Raw genomic sequence first — 21,138 nt, forward strand, 5'->3', positions numbered from 1 at the left:
CCCTTCCCTTCCCTTCCCTTCCCTTCCCTTCCCTTCCCTTCCCTTCCCTTCCCTTCCCTTCTCTTCCTTCTCTTTTCTTCTCTTCTTTTCTTCTCTTCTTTTCTTCTCTGCATTTGCATTAACTAGCAAAACCACACAGATGATTAGAGAAGCTCTAACACATAAGAGACAGTTTGAAGCAGCAGTGAAACCCTAGGTCTGAATCTTTCCATTAGAGGAAGGCTGATCCTTGATGGGATCTGGCTCTTTGATTCTTTGACCTTACTGGAGGGCAGCAGAAGATTAACACAGCATCTGGTTTTATAAGGCCCAATACAACACCATAAGGATCCAAGGTAAAGTTCATGCCTATTCTGTAGGGCTGTTCAGTACAGGATACAGAATTAAAGGAATTAAAATTGAAAAGCTGCAACAAGCAAATAAATCATCCACCAGGATACAAATTGCAACTGTTGTTGAGTTGCGTTGCATATTTGAACAGTGGTTCAGTGACATACTGGGTGCAGAGCACTAATCTCAAGCTAGCTAGCTATCAGAGGGCAAATATGAACATATTTAGCACTGTCAGTGCCAGTAAAAAGGATGGATTTCAAATGTAGGCTTGTTCTACCCTCAGCTCAGTAAGCTCAGTAAGGATGAGTCTTCCTGATCACAGCCATGCTGGTCAGGGTGGAAGGTCAGTCACGCTGCAAACAAGCTGACATTTCAAAGCCAGACCAAGATTTCTGTTGTTAAAGAAATGTACAGCATGACTGTACAACAGTAAGGAAAAAAAAACATTTTCCTTTTTTTTTTTTTTTTTTTTTTTTTTTTTGACTGTTGAAGTTCTTGAACTGTACAGAGGCTGGTTAATGGCTGGAAAGAGATTTCATTACCATGAATTTAAAAGCTACCAGGAAACTTAGAGGAAAGAATGAAAGTTCTTTTTAATACCTGCAAATAAATCAAAATTAACTGCAGTACTCCATTCATGTTTATTGTTGGGTGTAAAATTCAGGACGCATCTCTTCTAAGGTATAAGCCAAGCAAGAAGAGTTAAGAGTTTCAACAAACCCTGTGGCATAGTAATTTTGAAGATGAGCTATGATGATAGCTAGGCTGGGGAAGTGAAAATGTTTTCTTCTAATTTTCAGAGCAGCCACAGAACTGTTCCACTGTTTCTGCAGACAATCATCAATATACTTGCATAACCAAGAGGTATTAAAAGGAAAAAGAAGATGCCTCATGTTCTACTTTGGTCCTTCTACACAGCCCTGAAAAGGACAGCAATACTTTCCTATCTTTCAGGCCATTAAGGAACTGTAGATAAGCTCAGGAACTGTAAATGATTTCAAAGTTTTGTTGTTGTTGTTGGGTTTTTTTGTTTTGTTTTGTTTTTTTTTTAATCAGTATCTGAGACCAATATATTCAAAATAAAATTCTACATCCAAAGCAAAATCAATAATATATTTTGCTGAGCAAAACAGGAGAGTACAAATTACTTTCCTTCATCCTTAAGTAAATAATTCATTGCTGAAAAAAAGGTCTAGAGAAGATACAAGAAACAAGGACTCAAGTAACAGGCAAGACAAGTGGAGAAAAAGTTCTAGCTGACACACACGTCTGCATTCGTGCAAGAAATGAAAGAACATATTGTCCTACTGCATGGGTTCTCAGGCTTCAGTCTGCTCACTCTAGCGGCAAGGATCTCTTCTGCTGGCTGGCCCTTAAATGGAGGATTCTTCTACTGACACAACAGTTTCACATTTACAGTGAGTTAGCAGAAGCTTTACTAATCAAAATCAAACTTAATTGTCAACTTTCAAACTCAACTGTCGACTTCGCAACATCTGTGGCTGCTTCATGTCCTTCTGTGACTGAAAATTATAGGATATACATTCAAGATAGAGAAAAAAGACATGATAGAATTCAGATCCTCTTTATTCCAGGCTGTTACCCACCTGAAACAAATGATACAAAATCTCAGAGAAAAATGATATACAGTGACTGGACCTGAAACGACCTGTAACCTGATGATCCAGTTCCCTTCAGAGCAGGCTAGGATTCCTGAATGCTTCTTGGTTCAGTATATAGACAGTAGAAGTGAAGGAACATCTTCTGAGTAAAATAGCTAATATGCTATTTGTCACTGATTCAGTAACAATTTAAGCCCAATTCTCTTAAATGAGGTGTACGTAGAAAAAAATAATGTGGCTTATTGAAAAAGAGAACTTGTATCTTCACAGTTCAAACACCATTTTCAACCACAATGCGACTTCTCTTTTTTTGGTGACCGCAAGTGGTTTTGCAGTAAATGGATAAGTGATTTCTACAGGCCCATCCAGAAAGGGTGCTGAGGGAAAGGAGCCTTTCCTTTTTTTTTGGTCTGTTCTGCCACCCTGTTGACACGCTCCCTGAGTGTGGTGACACTAATTATACATTCACAACTGTGATCTCCCCCAGCCATGTTTATGTGGTTGCTGCAGTGATGTTTGTGCCTGTTTCATACTGTTTCACTTGCCACTGAATATGAGATTGAAGATAGAAGTTAGTTAGGATTTATTTTTCATTTTTAAATTTCATTTCCCTTTAATCTTCAAGTTCTTCAAGTGTAATCAAACTGTCGCTTCACCTTTTGGAAAATAAGAGTACCACACTGTAGGACCTGAGGAAAAAAATAAAGATTTGAGAAACACAGTGCTGCAAAAACAAACAAACAAACAAGCAAACCATACATAAATCCTCGGAGAACTAACTTACTGCATTCAGACAATTCAGAAATTAAAAAAAAACAACTCTGAAATACACTGCAATTTGTGGCTCTAGGGAAAGAAACAGTAACTCTTCCTTACCTTTTTTACTTCATTTTCAATTGCAGAACATTCTTCCTGAAATTGGGTTAATATTTAAGCTCTGAAACTCAAAGTGTGTATTTTAGACTAGTTATGGAATTCAATTTTCAGCTTGCAAAAAATTACTGAGAATTGTAAAAGTCTACATTTAAAGATAAACTTCAGTGTTACAAAATTTCTGTAAAAGATAAGTCTGCCAAGGATCATAAAATCTGTTTACTAAATATAAATATCTATATTACAAACCTGTAAAATCATGACACTTGTTTATGTTGATACTAGTTTGTCACTTCCAACATACTTGTTATGAACTGGCATCACCGGGGAATAGAAAAAAACAAATTAATAGCTGCTTCCCAGAAGTTCAGAGGCATCAGAAGTGGGCAACACAGTTTGAAGCTTCCTACTACAGTAGGAAATTCAGAGGAAAGCTGAGGATAAACAAAGACAGCAATTTCTCTAAGAGAGGTCAGAAAGAGCATTGCAATTTCTTCAAAATATAGTCAGATAATTCTGCTTGGTGGCTTTGCTTAACAGAATTTTGCTTGAAATTGGATGTTTTATGCAGGAATAGCAGCTTTTTGCTGATATTAATGCAAATGTAAATACTAAAGGCACAAATCTATTTTTCTTTAGGTCCCTCATACTCATCATCACATACTGATATTTCCATTTCACCTCAGGACTCACTGCTCTGCTGTGATACAAAAACAGAAACAGCTTTTGCATAATTAATGAAACACAGGATCTGAAAATAGTCCTTTTTTCTTCCCTTTCCTGTCTACCCCATTAAAAAAGCAAGCAAAACCCAAACAATAGAGCCTGAAAGTTGGCCCGTGAGAATAACTACAAGCTAGCAGGTGTCAGAAGAACAGCATGAAGCAAAAAGCATCACAACTGAAATCAGGACTCTGAATGGAAGGATCTACACTGTGAGGAACAAGAAGTCAAAGTTACCAGAAATGAGGAAAAGAGCAATGAATGCAGCGGGGCACAAACATGAGGAGAGTATCAGCATTTACTGGTGAAAAGTGGATTACATTTTTAGCTATTTAGACTGTAACCACCAAGACAGGTACTTACAATTCCTTGAAACAGGCACTGGCTATAAAATAATTGTTATGCAAGGGGAAAAAAAGTGCCTTGTAAAGTGCTTCCATGTGTTTTATCTCTTTACATATATCTTCAACAAACGGAATGCTGCCAATATTCCTTAGCAAAAATATTTCCCCTTCTACTGAAATATGCACATACTTACACAGTAAAGAAATGAAGACTAAAGAGCCTATGACTGATAAAAGTACTTCAAAAGTATTGATTCCTACTGTTTACTTTCCTTTACAGTAAAGACCCATGCCACTTCTGTGAAACCTTCATGCTGAGGAGTCCTGTATATGCATACACACACACACACACACATAAATATATATATTTTTTTCCTGAAAGATTGGGATTTTCCACTACTCATTCTTCCTCATGTTTTCAGACATAGTTAGAAGCTCCTTTAAGTATGGGAAAAGGGTCTGTAAGCAGAAGGGGCTGCCATCTGTTTCTGCCAGACCTTTTGGAAGATACGAAGAGAAGTCAACAGAGCTTCATACAAAGATTTGTGTTCGCAGGTTTTCCCATGGTGCTTCTCTAGTTTCCTTCCTCCTGTGCTACTTCAGTTCTTTTAATACAAAGCATATCACCATGGCGGGTGTTGCCTTGTCTTCCAGATGGACAATTGATTTATCAGAGGAGGTAAACCCAAAGTATCACAGAATTGTAGCTGTAGGAAAGGACCTCTGGGGATCACTGAGTCCAACCCTCTGCGAAAGCAAGTTCCCTCACATTTATATGATACTTCCCATGTTCCACTTTTGCCTATTGCCCCTTGTCCAGTTTCTGCAAAACACTGAAAAAAAGTTTCATCCATTTGACTCCCACACTTCAGATATTTATAAACAGTGATGAGATCCCCTCTCCGTCTTCTCTGGGCTGAATAGTTCCCTGTCATTCAGCATTTCCTCATATGGGAGATGCTCCAGGCTCTTCCTCATTTTCTCTCTTCAGAAGTTCCCTGTCATTCTTGAACTGAGGAGCCCAGAACTGAACACAATACTCCAGATCTGGCCTTACCAGGGCAGAGAGAGAGGATCACCTTCTTTGACCTGCTGGCCACGCTCTTTTTAATGCACCCCAGAATCCTACTGGTATTCAACTTTGTCCTCAAGAAGCATGAGCACTTCTTCCACACAGCCAAAGCCAGCCTAGTCACACAGCAGCTGAGGTCAGTGTCTTTGAGCTTTGAATGCCTTCAGCCTCCATCTATGCTGGATACCGACATATGAAGCAGGAGTGAAGCAGGGCAAGAGCTCTGCTGCCAACAGGCACTGCCTGTACGCGGTGTTTCTTCCCAGCAGCTTCACCTGGGAGCTCGCAGTTCCCATTACTGCTTGCACGGCAGTGCGATGGCTGACACCCACTGCTCCCCCCCCCCCCCCGCGTGACTGTGTAAAGAGGGAATTGCTTCTGCACAGCAAGAACGCATCATTAACTCCCAACGTAACACAGCATGCGTTAACGCAATTGATAATTTGCATGGTGAACCACAAGAAGAGACATTCCCCTTCCAATGTCAAAAGGTCACTAAGGTTTTTAAGTTACAAGTTAGACCACGCTTGACTCAAAACTGGACAGCAGCTCAGCTCCCGAGGTGCGGCACACCATGGAGCCTGGCCGCTCGCTGTGCTGTCGAACTTCACTTAACACAAATGGCGTTTGCTGACGGCTCTTAGCATAGACCTCCTCACTCCCCAAGCGAACGCACCGCGGCCCCGTCCGTGCTTTCAGACCCGGGGCTGAGAGCTTTGCAGCAGCGAGGGGCCCGGCCAACTGTCCCCGCAGCCTCGGGAGCACCGCAACGCTCCGCACCCCTTCCTCATTCCTCGCTCCTTCCTCCTCCGCCCGCCGCACTCCCCGCCCCGCAGCAGCCGCCGGGCCGGCCGGGCAGGTACTGAGGGCAGGGCAGGGCAGGGCAGGGCGGAACGCTCCGCGCCAGCTGGCGGACGAGGAGGGGCGGGAGCGGAAGGCGGCGGCGGCCCGCACGGCGCATGGTCGTGGCGGCGGCGCGCTCCCTCTCTCTCTCTCTCTCACGGCCTCCCCTCTGGCTGCCGCGCGCTGTGGTCTCGCCCGCCCCCGCTGCCATGTTGGATTGTGCGGCCGCCGGAGCCGGGCCGAAGTTGGAAGTTTAGTGCCTCTCGGAGGGGCGGGCGCCATCGGCTGCGGGCGCCGGGGCTGCCTCCTGCCCGGCGCTGCCTCCTGCCCAGCGCCCCCCCTGCGGGCCGCTCTCCGGGCCCCCCTACCCCTCCGCCTCCCTCCTTCCCCGGCCCCGAGAGGGAGGCTCCGCGATGCGGCTGCTGTGAGCGAGGCCACAGCGGAGGAGGAGGAGGAGGAGTAGGGGGCCGCGGGCTCCAACGGTCGCAGGGCAGCGCCGTGCCGGCCCGGCCATGAGCGGCGCCCCGCAGCAGCCCCCGCAGCCGCGGCGGGTCACCAACGTCGGCTCGCTGCTGCTCACCCCGCAGGAGAACGAGAGCCTCTTCAGCTTCCTCGGCAAGAAATGCGTGGTGAGTGCCTGCCGAGCCGTGCCGAGCCGAGGGGCGGCGGCGCTGCCCGGCCCCGGTCCTTCCCAGCGGCCCAGCTCTCCTCCCCCCCGCCCCGTTCCCTCCCTGCCCCGTTCGCTGCTCTCGCCCGGAAGTTTGTCCGGCCTTCTCGCTGCCCGGAGGGGGCTCGGCGGCGGGGCCCGGCCGCTGCCCGGAGCGTAGGGGGGACGCGATGAATGGCGGCGGGACCGCCCGCGCGAACCCTCGGCTCGGCCTCGTCTCTCCGCGGGGATCCGAGCCGCTTGGGCCGGGGCTGCGGGCGCTGTGAAGAGCTGAGCTCCGCGGGGGAGCTGGCCGGGGGTCTGGAGGCTCGGCGCGGCCCCGGCTGAACCTGCGGCACGACAGAGCGGTGGAAGGCCCTTGTCCGCGCCGGGCCTGCCTTGCTCCGTACTTGGCCCGGAGGGCAGGTCCGTGTGCTTAGGTGCTGCACCTCCGGCTCTCGGCTCAAAAATAAGGCAACGCGGCAATTTAAGGAGAACAAGCTTCTGGTGAACGCGTTCCCCAAGTATGTCGCCGAGTTCTGCGTTTTTAGAATACCCTCTTGCAGTTCAGTGTAGAGTTGTACTCATCTGTGTTTTAAAAACGGCGACAGAAACTGCCTTTAAAAGTTAGCTCCATGTCTTAGGAGAAATGCAGCTTATCTTAAACTTTCTTTTCAGTATTTTTGAATAAATGCTCCTCTTTTTTTTTCCTTTTTTTTTCAAATGGCCACTTGAAGCCACTCAGAACTGTCACCTGAACGTCTTCCAGTGCTTTGTGTGCAGTGCTGGGTTACTAATGCTGGGTACCTGACGTCCTGCTGTCATGCAGTGACGGTTTGTCATGAGCCTGAGCTTGTGCCTTGAAGTAGGACAGCAAGGCAGTCTCAATGGTTCTGCATAACTCTGGACTTTGAGATGGTGTTGTTGATCAAACCAACTTCTGCAGGAAAGCAGGAGATGCAGTAACTGAGCAGGAAGTAAGCGATGTTGACATTGGGTGAGTTAAATAGGATGCTGTCATAGTAATTACACTGGAATGGGTCAAAAGATGTGTTCGTGAAACACGTCAAGAGGAGACTTTTTGTAAAGTAATAAATCTGTAAGAAATCTGTAATCAAGCTATTTTTCAGGCACACATTTCACGTTTGATTCCTTTGCCAAAAAAAAAAAAAAACCTAAATTAAAAAAGCACATGAAATTGTGTGAGTTTGTTTTTCTACAAGTCTGATTTTCTTGTCAAGGGAACACGTTATGTTCAGCTCTAACACTCACCTACTCACATTCTCAACTTTTCTGCGTAAATACCACTTAAGGCAGACTTTAGAGACAAATATCTGTATAGTATCTGGGTGATGTGATTTGTGGCGGGTTGATAGCTTTATAGATGTGCCTTGCTTCATGTTTTTCCTGAATTTATGCATTCTTAAGGTTTTCACTGAATTTTGGATGCCATTTCAGTCAGATTTCCCAATTGTCTCAGCCACTTCCCTTTCAACCCCTGCCCTGTATAGTCTCCAGGTTAAGCATAGGCTCATGTTGTAGTTCGTCTCTGCTGTATCCCTGAGGGCTCGAGTCCAAAAGCTCCAGAGATAAACCAGACACGTTGGGCTGAGCCAAAAAGGTGGCAGTTTGGAAACTGATTCATGAACAAATCTAGCATTTCTGTTGCAAGGGTGGCAGCCTCTATCAGAAGAGTGGAATGGGCACCTGGGGATGGTCACCACCTTTGCTATCCAGTTTGAATCCGAAATGTCAGATCAGAGCCTATGTGCACTCCTGGCACTGTTGACCTTCTAGCTTGACTGTAACTCAGTGTTAGCATGCTGTGCTGATGAATGCCCTCTTGCTGTAATATGCATGATATTTGATCTCTTAATATCCATGCTTGAATTATTCATTAGCGAAACTTAATAAATGGTAGGGGAAGAAAAATCTTGCGAGTTTCTTAGGATGCTACAAGTTTGCTTTCACACAGACTGGTCTGGCTGTGTTCTCAGACTGCTGCAAGTGGTGCATGGGTTTGATGCTGTGCGTGATGTTTCTGTCATCCCAGTATCACTTCAGGTTATGTTTTATATAACCTTATGTTTATGTTGTTGAGTGCCAGAGGAGCAGTTGAGACATGAGACTATGATCCTAGATACTCTTTTTATAGTAATAACTTGTGATGCTCTTGTGGAGGGCATAGTGCTGTAAACAGGCTTGGGGGTCTTGGTTAAGAAAGCACGTGGCTTTCTGGACCTGATCTACTTCAACAGAACTGCATTTGGTTGTCTTGGACTGGTTACAAGGCAGCTACATTGAGATTGCACTACTCAGATTTTTATTCTGGGGAAAAGCAATTTAATTCATCATACTGATTGAGTGTTCACAACCTATGAAATTCAGTATTGAACGTAATTTCAATGACACCTTAAGTCATTATGACTGATAGATGTGATACAAGTGGGTGAAGAGCCATAATTGTGTTCGTGTTGGTGGGGCTGATACCTTTATACTGGTACTCTGAGAATCTCATTGTTTAGTAGTCAAATCCATGTAAAGGTTACTGATCTTGGCTTTATTATTATTATTATTATTATTTTGCTGAGATATAAAATGCTTGTCTGAGTTGGTAAGCAGATGCACTATCTTTGAAAGCCTAATTTGTCAGGGGCTAAAACAAGCCATTGACTTATAGTTAAAGCTGTAGCTAATTTAGTTTAAATACTAAGCCAAGTGTAGAACTGCTTACAGTAGGTGTCAAGCAGGTAGCCAGCCAGGACTTTCATTGCTGCATGGGTACATGAAAAGCGTTTAACTAATTTTCATTCAGGCACGTGACGTTTGTTATCTGTCAGGTGTGAAGTTTACTCCCTTTAGTAGTTCTTTATCTTATTTGTATCACAATGTAAAATTAAGTCTGTGTAAACTTATCCTAATCTGAGCTATGAGATTCTTGTATATATTATCAGAATATTTTAATAGCTATGCTAAGCTTGTATGATTTTGCTGAATTTGCTTTAGTTTTGACCTAAGGAATATGTTTAAGGATAAAATAGTAGGTGTCCAATTAATTCTTTCTAATAAAGACGACACTTCATTAATTTGCATGATTAATAGTGATTAGTAACATCACTGATGTAGAATTACTTTTTCTGCAGAAACGGTTTTATGCTTTTTAAAGACTTCAGGAAAGAAAAAAAAAACACATGGCAGTTGTGTAGTTGATGGCACTGGAAGCGGTCGATGGAGTCAGGATATCTTATAGTGCTTAGGAGTGGGACTGAACACTCGGATAAGAAAGCAAGGCTAGGGATAGCTAGTTGCTAAGATCTTTCTGTAGTTAATGTGGTAAACAGGAACTGGTAAAGAATGCAGAAAGTGAAGTGACACAACAGTAAACCAAGAGAGCTATTTTGGCTGCTTTTAAAATGCATGTGACCAGAATGAGATTGTATGTCAGAGCCAAAGGACAAGTTTCAGTAATGCTCCAGATTAAACAATTAAAGCGTAAATGGAAGTTTTAGTTCTTGATTGATAAGAATTAGATTTCTCCAAGAAGGGACTTGTAAGATTACTTGTGCTTATGATAACATGAACTAAGACTTGACAGCAGACTACAGGTCGGAGTAATTGGAGGCCTCGTGTGTCAGAGAAGTATTGGGGCTCTGTCACTTTGAGTTTATGCTGCAGGCTGCACGTCTGTGAGGGTAGCAGAAAAGCTGAGGCTGTAGTTTGAAAAGGAGTTATCTCTTGAAGAGCTGGGAGGAAGTTAGTCATCTGTTTAGATGTGCTGATGGCTTCATGTTTGCATCTGGTCTTAAGCGAGATGTGGAAGGAGAATACAGAGGGAAAGGAGTCCTGTGAAACACAAGATGTTGAGTTGAGCCTGAATTTCTGTGTGTTGGTCCTATTCTATCCAAAACCATGCAACTTTTTCAGATGCCTCATTAGTATCCACTGTAGTCATATCCCTAAGCAGCGTGTCAGGGCTAACCTGAGAATTACATTGATTTTTAACTGTTCCCTCTGAACCAAATCTGGGCCTACAAAAGTGATTTTCACAGGATTGGGTCAGGTGGGACTTTTCAGAGCAAGTCAGTGTCCTCAAACTGCCTCCTTATATCTGCAGCAGCAGTGTTTTATCATTAAGTATTTCTCAATCTTATTTTCCTTACAGCCTGCTATTAAACAAGGGTAGTGAACTATGGAGTAATTTACTCGTGGCTGAGAAATGTTTTGAGACTACACGTGAATGCTGTACAAGATGTTGTGTCTTACTTCTGAATGTATTTGAGGGAAAGAACCAGTTCATGAAAAGTACAATTGAGTTCAGGATAAGAGAAATTCCTGTGTTTGAGTTCCACAGTTGTCAGTGGCTATCACTGGCTCTTACCTAAACTCAAGAAAGTAATTTACAGTTATGATCTGAATTTGTCTGTTTGGCTGTAGGCACTATAAATGTCTGTTAACTCATGGTAGACACCAAATATTAGGTGTCTTGATGTGTAAAGTGAGTCCTACTTTGTTAGGAAGTGTTTGTAAGCATAAAGGAGGAAATCTAGTAAGATTTGACTGGAGTAAACCTCAATCCATTAAGGCTTCAGAACTCTTGCATTCTCTTCTGAACTACTTTGTAAACCTTTTACCTTTCACAGGTAGTTGAGTCCCAGAAGCCTCCATGATTACTCAGCTGGTCACAGATACCAGGCATGCTGCTGATAATGTGCTCTGGAATCCTGTAGGACCAAGGCACAACAGGATGGGAGCAATTTGTAGTCACAAGCAGTTGTGTTGTAACTTAGCTGCACTTTGCAGCTAAGAATCAGGTGGAAGAATTTGGATGAACACTCATGAGATGTTTTGAATACAGGATTTCCACCAAGATGGCTGAATACTGCTTGTTTAGGAGAACGCCCGAGAATGAGGTAGCTCTTAGAAGATAAGACTGAATTTATTATTTCATGCAGATATGTAAATTGGAAGACTACTTTGTTGCTCCTTGAATGATGAATTTGTGATTTCTCTGCTTTATCTGATCATAAATATTGATTTGAATCTTCTCATTTTAGAGTGTTTCCTCTGGGACTCTTTCTTCTGGAGTTTTCAGGAGCCTAACATAGGCAGAGTGTATAAGGTCCTTCTAAAAAAATCTCTTGTCAGGATTGAATTAGTATTCCTGGAGGCTGTTTGGACTTGAGATTTCAAACTTCCTTTAGTGGAGTTCTGGTAATTCCCTGTCTTTTGTAGGCCTTCTCATGACCTTTATTGCTTGGCTGTTGGTGTCTCCACAAACTGCAGGAATTAAGAGTTTGTTTGCCACTGTTATTGCTGGTTGGCAGCAGCTGCACATGGCAGCAGGCACTGGTAGCTCAGCACTGAGGTGTTGAAGTGGTTTGCATCTGATGAATGATTGTCACTGAGAAAACTTGTAGTAGTTCAGTAACCAGAAGGACAAAGGGCTTTGGTTTTTATGTTGATCTATAGGCAGAGCTGCCTGCAGCAGAGATAGTTTGGGTGAGCTTTTCAGTGTTTTATTTGAGAATGTTTGCAATTCACTTAAAGGAGTGTGTTAAGATTTATAGTGTCCTCTCTTCCAGAGAGCATGTTTCCTAGACTTGTCTCTTGAGGAATCTCTGCAGTACAGAAATAAGACTTGGTATAGTGCAGAGCACTCGTGATTTCGTGACCTAATACCTAGATAATACAAAGGATGTAGCAGAAATGTGCCATGAGCACTAGACAGAGTGCTTATTAGTTGGTCAGGGTAGGATTTCCTCAAGAACGGTTGGCATTGTGTTGCTTGTGCACAGAGGGTTTTTCTTGGATGACCAGTTTTTCCTTGTAACAGTAAATCATACAAAGTGGATTTAGGGGAATTTGACGTGTATCTTCATGGGTGGTTTTAAACAGGAGTACTATCAGATGCTGTAGAGATGGTTTTGTTTCTCAATATTATTGTGGGTGTGCTGCCACGCTAAATTCTGTGGCTTCCAGACATGTTGTTTATGCCTGGGTAACCAATAAAATGGGTGAAATAGCTATACAGTTACCTTCCTGAACTTTCCCAGCTACATTCTAAAACTCTCAAGTGGGCTGTGATCTTTGTGTGACAGGAGCAGAAGGGCCAAGTGGAGAAAGATGTAATGCAGACAGTCGTGGAGATGCTTTTACAGAGAACTGCTCCCTTTCTTAATTCTTCAAATTCAGTTGGTACTTTCATCTACCTTTGAGTTAAAGGTAGGTAATTTCTGATACCTCTTCATGTTTATGCAGTGCATCACACTTCAGGGATCTCAGATTAGAATTCCGATGTTGAACTTCTTCCATAACAATATATTCTTAACAAAACTTCTTACAAATTACTCAGTTCCTGTAGACTTAATGTTCAGAGGAGAAGATCGTTGCTGGCAAAGGAACAGCTGCTGCTCCTTGACTCCATGACATGCTGACAGATCTGCAGATTTCAGCTCAGCTTAAGGCACTTGCATTCATGCATGCATCCACATGTTGGTGAAGTGGTTTAATCAGCTATCTTTAAAATCCTTATTCCTGGCAGCTTTTTTCTTTTTAACTTTTCTGAGAAAGTGTTAATGGGTTTTCCAGTTCTCCATTGTGACTGGTTTAAAGCTGAAAGATCACACTGAGACTTGCTAATCAAGGTCATAAGCGTTTTCAATTCTGTAAGATTTCACACACTATTTTCCCCTTCAGAACTTTATGTGTAATTCAGAATTCCCCTGCGTTCATCTCATTTCCCTTCAAAGTGAATGTGTTATTTTGCCTTTTTCTCCCCTTTTCTAATTTGCCACTGTGCAGCATAAGAGCAGTATAGTCATACAGGAGCCTATTTGTGCTCATTAAGCGTGTTTTATATGCTGAGGGTGCTGTGCCTGCAGTATGAGTAACACCAACCTACTGAAAGAAAATACAGTTTTCTGCTCTTCAAACTGCTAAGAAAACTGTATTTCATTATCTGAACTCTTAGCTGTGGAAGGATAACTGTTGCCTCTGAGTTTGCCAACACTTTAAAAATATGTTTGCTTCTAATGTCTAATGATGATGGCTTTCCCAAAGTTACCCAAGACAATTGGGAATATTTACAAGAAAGGTTAAGTTAAAATATGAATTCCTAAATTACATACTTTGAATATTAAGTAACGAAACCTAATGCTTATCTTTCTGTCTAGCAAGAATATTTGAGTATGGGAATTCATCCCTAAATAGTAAATGCTTGAAGTGACTGCCAAGAGATTTATTTATCCATATGTGATACATGGATAAGAAAAGAACAGAGTACTAATTTTTGTATTAGTATCTTTCTAAGGAATAAAGAAAAGTGTAAAATGCTTTATAACTTAAGACTGCTTCTGTTGTAACGTGCTACCAATGGCCTTCTTAAAGTATGTTTTTCTTGGAGGAAATCGAACTCTGTTAAGATTTTTATATAGCAGATAATTATGGAGTTGTTAATGATACTTGGGACATAGATGTGGTGACTGTTGCTCTTGTAAGCTCTGTTCTGCTGGTTTGTTTCAATGTCCTGTGACTTATGTCCCCTGAATTTGGTATGTTTGCGTCAGGGTCTCCTTCCATTCCCTCATTACAACATTCCTATCTTTAACAAGATTTCTGCCCTTCTTTACCAGCAGGAAGATTTCCTCCCCGTTTCCTCTTTTTCCTTGGCACCTCAGCTGCTTTGTGAGAGTAGCCCTTTCTCCCTCCAGCCCCTGTATCCAGAATGTGCACAAAGGCATCCCAATGAAAAGGAGAGTGTTTCTTCCTCACTGTTCTTCCCTCCACTCCCTTATCATTTTGTTCTTTATTGCACAACTGCTTTGTTCTTGCTGATGAACTGGTTGTCTCATCTGGCATGTAGCCCAAGCCATACCCAGTGCTGGGCTGGACACAGTTTGTATTCTCCTAGCTCAGTAGAGCGTTGCATGGGGAGAGAAGACAGTCGATGCTAACCAGCTGTTCTCTGCTACTTGTGTACAATGCACTTCAGCCTGAGATGTGCCCATTAGACATTTTTCCTCCTATTTCTCGTTGCTGGCCCAAAGTCATTGTTAGCATTACTGTAGAAAAGAGAACTTTTGGGTGAGAGAAGGAAAAGCAAAACCTAAGTGTGATATTCCTCAGGCTTGTACTACCCCACCCTCCACTGCTGTTTCTCCAGGGAGGGCCAAGCTCTCCAGTTCGGACGCTGCTGTATTAGGAAGCTGAATGCTGGAAGATACGGCTTCAGCAACTGTACACACTCAGATTTGAAACCACAGAATTGCTTAGTGCTGCTCTGAGTGGACTCTCAGTTATTTCCTGCTCCCCTAGCATGTGACAGCTCTCTCTGAGCACAGCTAAGATGTGGTCATTCTTTGTAAGTAGACATTTTTCTCTCTTACTCCCCCTCAGTCAGCCAAAGCAAACAGAAACATCACTTGGCTTATGACTCCAAATATACACAAAGGCATCCAAATATACTCGTCTCTGTAAAACTGTATTTGATTTTTGTGGTTCTCAGACAAGAGAAGGGAAAACGATGAACATCCTGTGGTAGCGTGTTCTATGCAGTGCTGCTGCCAAGGGCTTCTGCATGTGTCTGTGAAGGAAGAAGCTGTAGTTTCTAATAAATTAAATGTAGAGTTGGTGTTCCTTTGTTTGTCTTTAGTTATCAGCATCTCAGGTATGAAACTTGTATGACTAGGTACACAGGATGATTAGTAGCTTTTAAATATATATTTTTTTGAAACAGTTAACTGCCAGGTTACTAAAAACTTACAGGTTTGGTGCTTAATTTTATGCAGCTTTTTATCAACCAGTATTTTTTGGCCACACAATGTTATTGTCATTTGTATCTTTCATAAAGAAGTTGACTGTGTTGCACTGTAAGTTGTTTTCAGTTTGGGTAGCTGGAACTTTAAATTTAAAACTAAATAAGGTTTTAAAGTATTATCACAATTGAAAATGCTTGTAATTTTTAATCTCTAGAACTCAGGAGTGATTCAACAAACCATTTGTCCTTTAAAAAAAAAAAAAGTTGAGAGATTTGTTATATTCAAGTGCCAGTATTTACATACTCGAGAGACTTGCAGCTTCTGACTGCAAACATGCTGTCCTTCTTGCCTTAGTTCAAAGCTGTACAAGGTGCAACCCACCTAGATGCATTTCAGTTGTTTGATGAGTTTTGTGCTGAATGTTTCCCTAAGTTATGGAGCTTTCACTTCGTTTTTTTATGTCATTTAGGAGTGCTTTAATTCTTCATTGAGACATTTCCTTAACAGATTATTGGAATATCAGTGCCCCTCTGCTGCCTGTAGACAATGTATCTGGTCTGTTCCTCTGCCCTCTATTTATAGCATATATAGGTGAGGTGTGATTACTGAACAAATGTTCCAGCTGTGGCCTCAGACTTGACCCAGTGTAAGTACAGCGTGCATCCCTCACACTGGCCATGTGTATGGTACGTGGTCCATACTTTTTTATCCCTGGGAGCCAGAATTGGCAAGCTCAGATGTGAGATATCCATACAGGATGCGTAGGAGCTTTGTGCAAGCAAAATGCATCCTGTCCTTTCCCTCACCTCTGGTCTGTCAGTCAGCTTTTATTGATGCTAACAAAACCTAAGTAGGGCAGTAACATAAACTCAGGCACTGTCCTGTGATTGCCTGTTGTGTTTAATTTGTTGGCATGCTTCCTGGCATAGATTTAGGTAATGCTACCTAGTGCTCACCCAAATTAATGAGCTTGGTTTAGGAATGGAATGGCGATGTAAACACAGTTTCTAATGGGTGGTATGCATAGAGCAATCTGTGCCCAAATTGCATTGTGTTGGGAGTAGCGGGAGTTCATCTGTACAGAGGTGAATTTTACTCTACCATCTGCCATCAGGTCCAGAAAGTATCTCTGATCCTAGTTGGTGCAAACTCCAGAAGCCACCAGGAGGCAAAAGCAGTGGTGATCAGGAGAATTTAATGTCATGTCAGTTCTAGCACTTCTATTAGCATTGTATTGTAATGGCCAGCTCTGCTGCTCTCGTAACTGTCCTGCTTTGACATCAAGTCAGAGTACTGTGAGCAACAAAATTCAATCTTCTCTTTGCTCTCTGAAACTGCTTTTAGAAACCTGAGAAAATGCAGGTGGCTGGAAGTTTCCAGCAGGTGAAAGCTTGCCTTTGCATGTAGCAACCGACTGCTGTAGCAGTATCAAGTGCATCGGACATACTGTGAACACAAGGTCGTAAGGCTCCTGATCCTGTTCTCTGATTTCAGGGAGGAAAAAAATAAATATTTTGCTTCTTGTAACAAGATCTGTCTAACTTGTAGCTGTTCTGTAGACTACACTAGGTACAGCAGGGATGACTGTAAGGGCTGCTGCATTTCACTTACTGTACTTCTTGATTACAGAGCACAGGCTTATCAAGAAAACATTCCCAAAAATTTCTTTTCAGGGCTTGAAATTAGATTTCATGGAAGAAGGGGTTGTTTCAGATGAGTTTCACTGTCACTCTAGAAAGCAGTGGAGAGAAACCTCAGATTTCTTCCAAAGGTTTTTGGGAGGACTTCTCCAAGAAAGTAAAGCATCTGAAAAAAATACTTGAAGTACCTCTAAACCAATAGCTGGAGAAATTGGAAACCACAACACAGTCGTCACGCTTGCAGGCTTTCATCCTGATGGGGGGTTTCAACCACCCAGATATCTGCTAGGAAAACAAAATGGTGAGATGCAAGCAGTTCAGGAGACTCTTTGAGTCAACTGGTGACAAATTTCTGATTTGGGTATTGGGCAGACCCATCAAAGTTGAAGCATTGCTGGACCCGGAGCTTAACAAAGCCGAAGAGATCGTAAAAGTGGCAGCCTGGGCTGCAGCAACCATATCGTGCTTGAGTTTGTGATCTTGAGGAACACAGGCCTGGCAAAGAGTGGAGTCAGAACTTCAGGCTGTTTAAGGAGTTGTTGGATGAGATCCCCTAGAAAACTGTCCTTAGAGACAGTGGAGCAGAACAGGGCTGGCGGCATTTTAAAGGTGCCTTTCTGAGAGTAAAGTGTTCTCCATCCCCTAGAATAAGAAATCAGGCAGATAAGGCAGTAAATCAGCATGGCTGATCAAGCAGGGGAAAAGAAGGGTAAGTATAAGCAGTGGAACCGGGGGTGGGTTTCCTGGGAAGAATATAGAGGTGCTATGTGGATGTGAAGGGTTGGACTCAGGAAAGCCAAGGTGCAGATGGAATTGAACTTGGGGAGGGATGTGAAAAACAACAGGAAGGGATTCTTAAGATACAGTGGACAGAAGAGATCGAAGAGGCAAAGGAGAGTATACCCCCTCTGATAAATGAAAAGGGAGAACTGGTCTCACCAGACGTGGAAATGCTTAATGAGTTCTTTACCTTGATCTTCATCTTCAGTCAGGGAACAACAGGTTGGTGAGCCTCACATCCGTGCCTGGTGAGATCATAGGGTGGATCCTACTGGAAAAGACGGTTAGACATATGCAAGATGAGGAGGTGATCAGAGACAACCAACACAGCTTCACCAAGGGCAGGTTGTGCCTGACCAGGCTGGTGGCCTATGGTGGAGCAACAACATTGGTGAACAAAGGAAGGACAAATGATGTTGTTTGCCTCAGTTTGTGCAAGGCCTTTGAAGTGGTCCTATGCCACATCCTTATCTCTAAATTGGAGAGATATGAATTCAAAGGTTGTACTTGGATGGTCATAGCAAAAGGGTTGTTGTCATCAGCTGTATGTCCAAGTGGAGGCTGGTCATGAGTTGTGTCCCCCAGGGATCTGTCTTGAGACTGGTGCTCTTCAACATTATTGTTGTCAAAAATGTAGACAGTGGGATTGAGCGTACCCTCAGAAAGTTTGCTCTTGACACAACAGAAGGATCAGGGCAATGCCAGGTATGAGTACAGGATGGGAGAAGAACTTACGAGCAGCCCTGCAGAGAAGGACTTGGAGGTCCTGGTGAATGAAAAGCTGGATGTGAGCTACCAATGTGTTCTGAAACCTGGAAGGTCGAGAGTATGCTGGGTTGCATCAAAGGAAGGGTGGCCAGCAGGGTGAGAAAGGTTCCCCTCTGCTCTGCGCTTTGAGTACTGTGTCCAAGCCTAGGGCCCCTAGTACAGGAGGGATGCAGAGCAGTTGTAGCAGGTCCAGAAGAGAGTCACAGAAATGATCAGAGGGCTGGAGCACTGTGAGGGTAGATTGAGGGAGCTGGGCTTGTTCAGCTTGGAGAAGAGTAGGCTCTGGGGGACCTCACTGTGGCCTTCCAGTACTTGAAGGAAGCTTATAAGCAAAAGGCAGACTAAGTTTTTACACAGTCTGACTGACGGCAGGAGAGGAAGGGGGAAGGGCTTTAAACTGAAGCAGGGAAAACTTAGATGTTAGGAAGAAATTTTGTGCTCGAATCATGGTGAGGCTGGAACGGGCTGCCCGGGGAGGTTGTGTGTGCCCCATCTTTGGAGAGCATTTCAGGCCAGGTTGGATGGGATCCTGGGCAGCCTGATGTAGTGGTTGGCAGCTCTTCTTATGGCAGGGAAGTTGGAACTAAGTGATATTTAAGGTCCCCTCCAACCTAATCCATTCCATGATTTTCTGATATGTATAGTTATAAGTAATTCAAGAGGAAAGTTCCATGTGTCTTCAGAGACTCTGGAGATCTGTACTGAGGTCTCCTGAAATCACTATTGTGGCTGCATTTTAAATAGTTCCTGCAATTTTCTGGAACTTATTCTCTACTTGAGATCCAGAGACTGTGCTAGGGAAGGAAGTAGCATCATTAATGACAGCTAAATCATTGCATGCTATCTGTTTTTGTGTTCCACCTTAATCTTTTGGTTCTGAGAGGGTTGTGAATGTGTGTATGGCTTCTATATCCAGTAGGTCTAATGTTAAAGCTGAAGCACCTAAACGCTGGTAGTTTTTCTCTGCTGTCCTGTGGTTCCTGTGGTTGCTCTTTCCTTCTCTCCCCTCACTTCCTTCCCCCATCCCCAACCCAGTGCTTGCTGTTATGTACGTGCTGGCAGGCGCCAGACCCCTGGTGATGCTTAGTGCTGTACAGGCAGTTCTGCAGCAGCAGGCCATCTTTGCTTCAGAGTGCAAGGAAGGCAATAACCCATCATTTAGAAGCTGAATGCTTCTTGTCTTTATGTTACAGTGCTGACTTGCGTGTCAATTCTGGCTGCAATAATTGCTGTAGAAATTAAACGTGCAGGTATTGGTACAACGCCATTGTTGCATCTCACTAGAAATAATTTCTCCATAGTCACTGCATACAGGCAGACACAGATGCAGGTCTGAAATAGCAAAAGGTATTCTGTAGTTGGCTTGAACCTAATAAACAGACCAGCCATAAATGAGACTGCTTGCTGTGTATCATCAAAGCTGTTTCTCATGTCAAATGCATTGAATACTTTGTTGAAGTGCGGCATGGTGCGTGCGCTGTTTGAGTACTCAGGTCCAAAAGTGAAGTAGCTGACATGTCACTGCCTCTGGAATTCTTCAGAGATGTCTGCAAAATGTCTGTTGCAGAGCAGAGGCTTGTGCGTGGGGATCAACAGAGGTAGCAGCCTGTGTTCCAGATCAGCCCTGTAGAGCTCTGAAGTTCTGTGTTAACATTGCACATCTCGCTGTGGGTGGCAGAAGCCTTCTGAAGGATGCACCTTTGGTTAACAAAGCTGTTCTACAGGACACATTTGTTAGCGAACTTGGCTCCAGTTCATTGTGTGAATCTGCTTCATCTCCTGTCAGTAGCCTATCTGCCCAGGATAGAATTTGGTCTAGCAAGAAAGGAGGGTTTTGCCCCCTCAAATGTTGTTAAACTCTAGCCCTTTTGCTGGCATAGTCCCATTGCCAGCTTTTTATAGGAAGGTCAGTGTTTTTACTACAGTGTTTCTGACAAACATAATCTGCAGTTTGTAATTCTGAACCTCTAGCAACTTCTTAATGCACTGATAATATGTAGGAACCACTCTTGTAATTATTTCCTCTGGCAAACTGCAAGGGAGATCCTATTTCTATGCCTATACCAAATATTTTGGGTAGGCTCCCAAAATTTTTGAGCTCTATCTTGAAACAAGCTGATTATTTGATATTCTCAAAACTGTGTACCTCAAAACCTGAGGCTGATGTTATTTTTCATAAATATCAAGAGCATTCTGTTTCTGTGCTAACAGATTGTGGCTGTTCAAGTACTGAGAGCCACTGATGTAGTTAGTTGAACACAAAGGAAAGGAATATTAATGTAAAAACTGGCAATCCAGTGTCAGCTCTGGCACGGGGAGCTGCTGTTAGTCTCTGGATCTTAAGTTGTATCAGTGTGATACTGAAGGATTATTGCATTTCAAAATGTGTTATACTTCTGGAGAAAAGTCCCTGTCATTAGTAACCTTTTTTTTTTTTTTTCTGTTAATTGGTTACAACCTGTATTAATGAACATTTTTATTGTTAGCAGCCGTATCATTGCACTGCACTGTCTTTATGCTATCATAAAAGCACTGTAAGTTATTACATGAATGGAGGCTTTCAGAAAAGTGGCAAATGTTTGACCTGACAGAAAAGCTGTTGCCAGTTGTTTGAGGCAGCAAGAGCAAGTGATGTTGTGCAGCTTCACCTTATTGTCAGTGATCCCAGAACAGGCGGAAGGACTTGTGGAAAAAATAGTTCAGAAACTGAAGTATGTAGCACTTCCAATCTGATGCTT

The 21,138-nt window shown here is 43.1% G+C and overlaps 1 protein-coding gene and 1 long non-coding RNA gene across 4 annotated transcripts in view; one reads left to right on the forward strand and one right to left on the reverse strand.

The window, feature by feature from the left end:
* Positions 1–1,902: 1,902 nt before the first annotated feature.
* LOC122158705 lies at positions 1,903–4,912 on the reverse strand. The gene is made up of 2 exons (XR_006168297.1): positions 3,078–4,912; positions 1,903–2,644 (listed from the first exon to the last, which is right to left on the reverse strand). It is a non-coding gene; the product is annotated as an uncharacterized LOC122158705 (long non-coding RNA).
* A 1,395-nt stretch (positions 4,913–6,307) lies between these two features.
* The window catches only part of WASL (WASP like actin nucleation promoting factor), a 49,534-nt gene continuing 34,703 nt past the window's right edge, over positions 6,308–21,138 (forward strand). For 2 of the 3 annotated variants that reach the window (XM_042815597.1, XM_042815598.1), the window contains exon 1: positions 6,308–6,439. In XM_042815597.1, coding sequence (XP_042671531.1) covers positions 6,323–6,439 — 117 coding nt within the window. In that variant the 5' untranslated portion in view covers positions 6,308–6,322. Of the gene's footprint in view, positions 6,440–6,881; positions 6,981–21,138 lie in introns of those variants that run through there. The other variant, XM_042815599.1, reaches the window with a different exon arrangement.

The sequence above is a fragment of the Centrocercus urophasianus genome, unplaced genomic scaffold (assembly GCF_019232065.1).
Source record: "Centrocercus urophasianus isolate 14NV4802_14NV808 unplaced genomic scaffold, USGS_Curo_1.0 seq_15, whole genome shotgun sequence".
Classification (NCBI taxonomy): domain Eukaryota; kingdom Metazoa; phylum Chordata; class Aves; order Galliformes; family Phasianidae; genus Centrocercus; species Centrocercus urophasianus.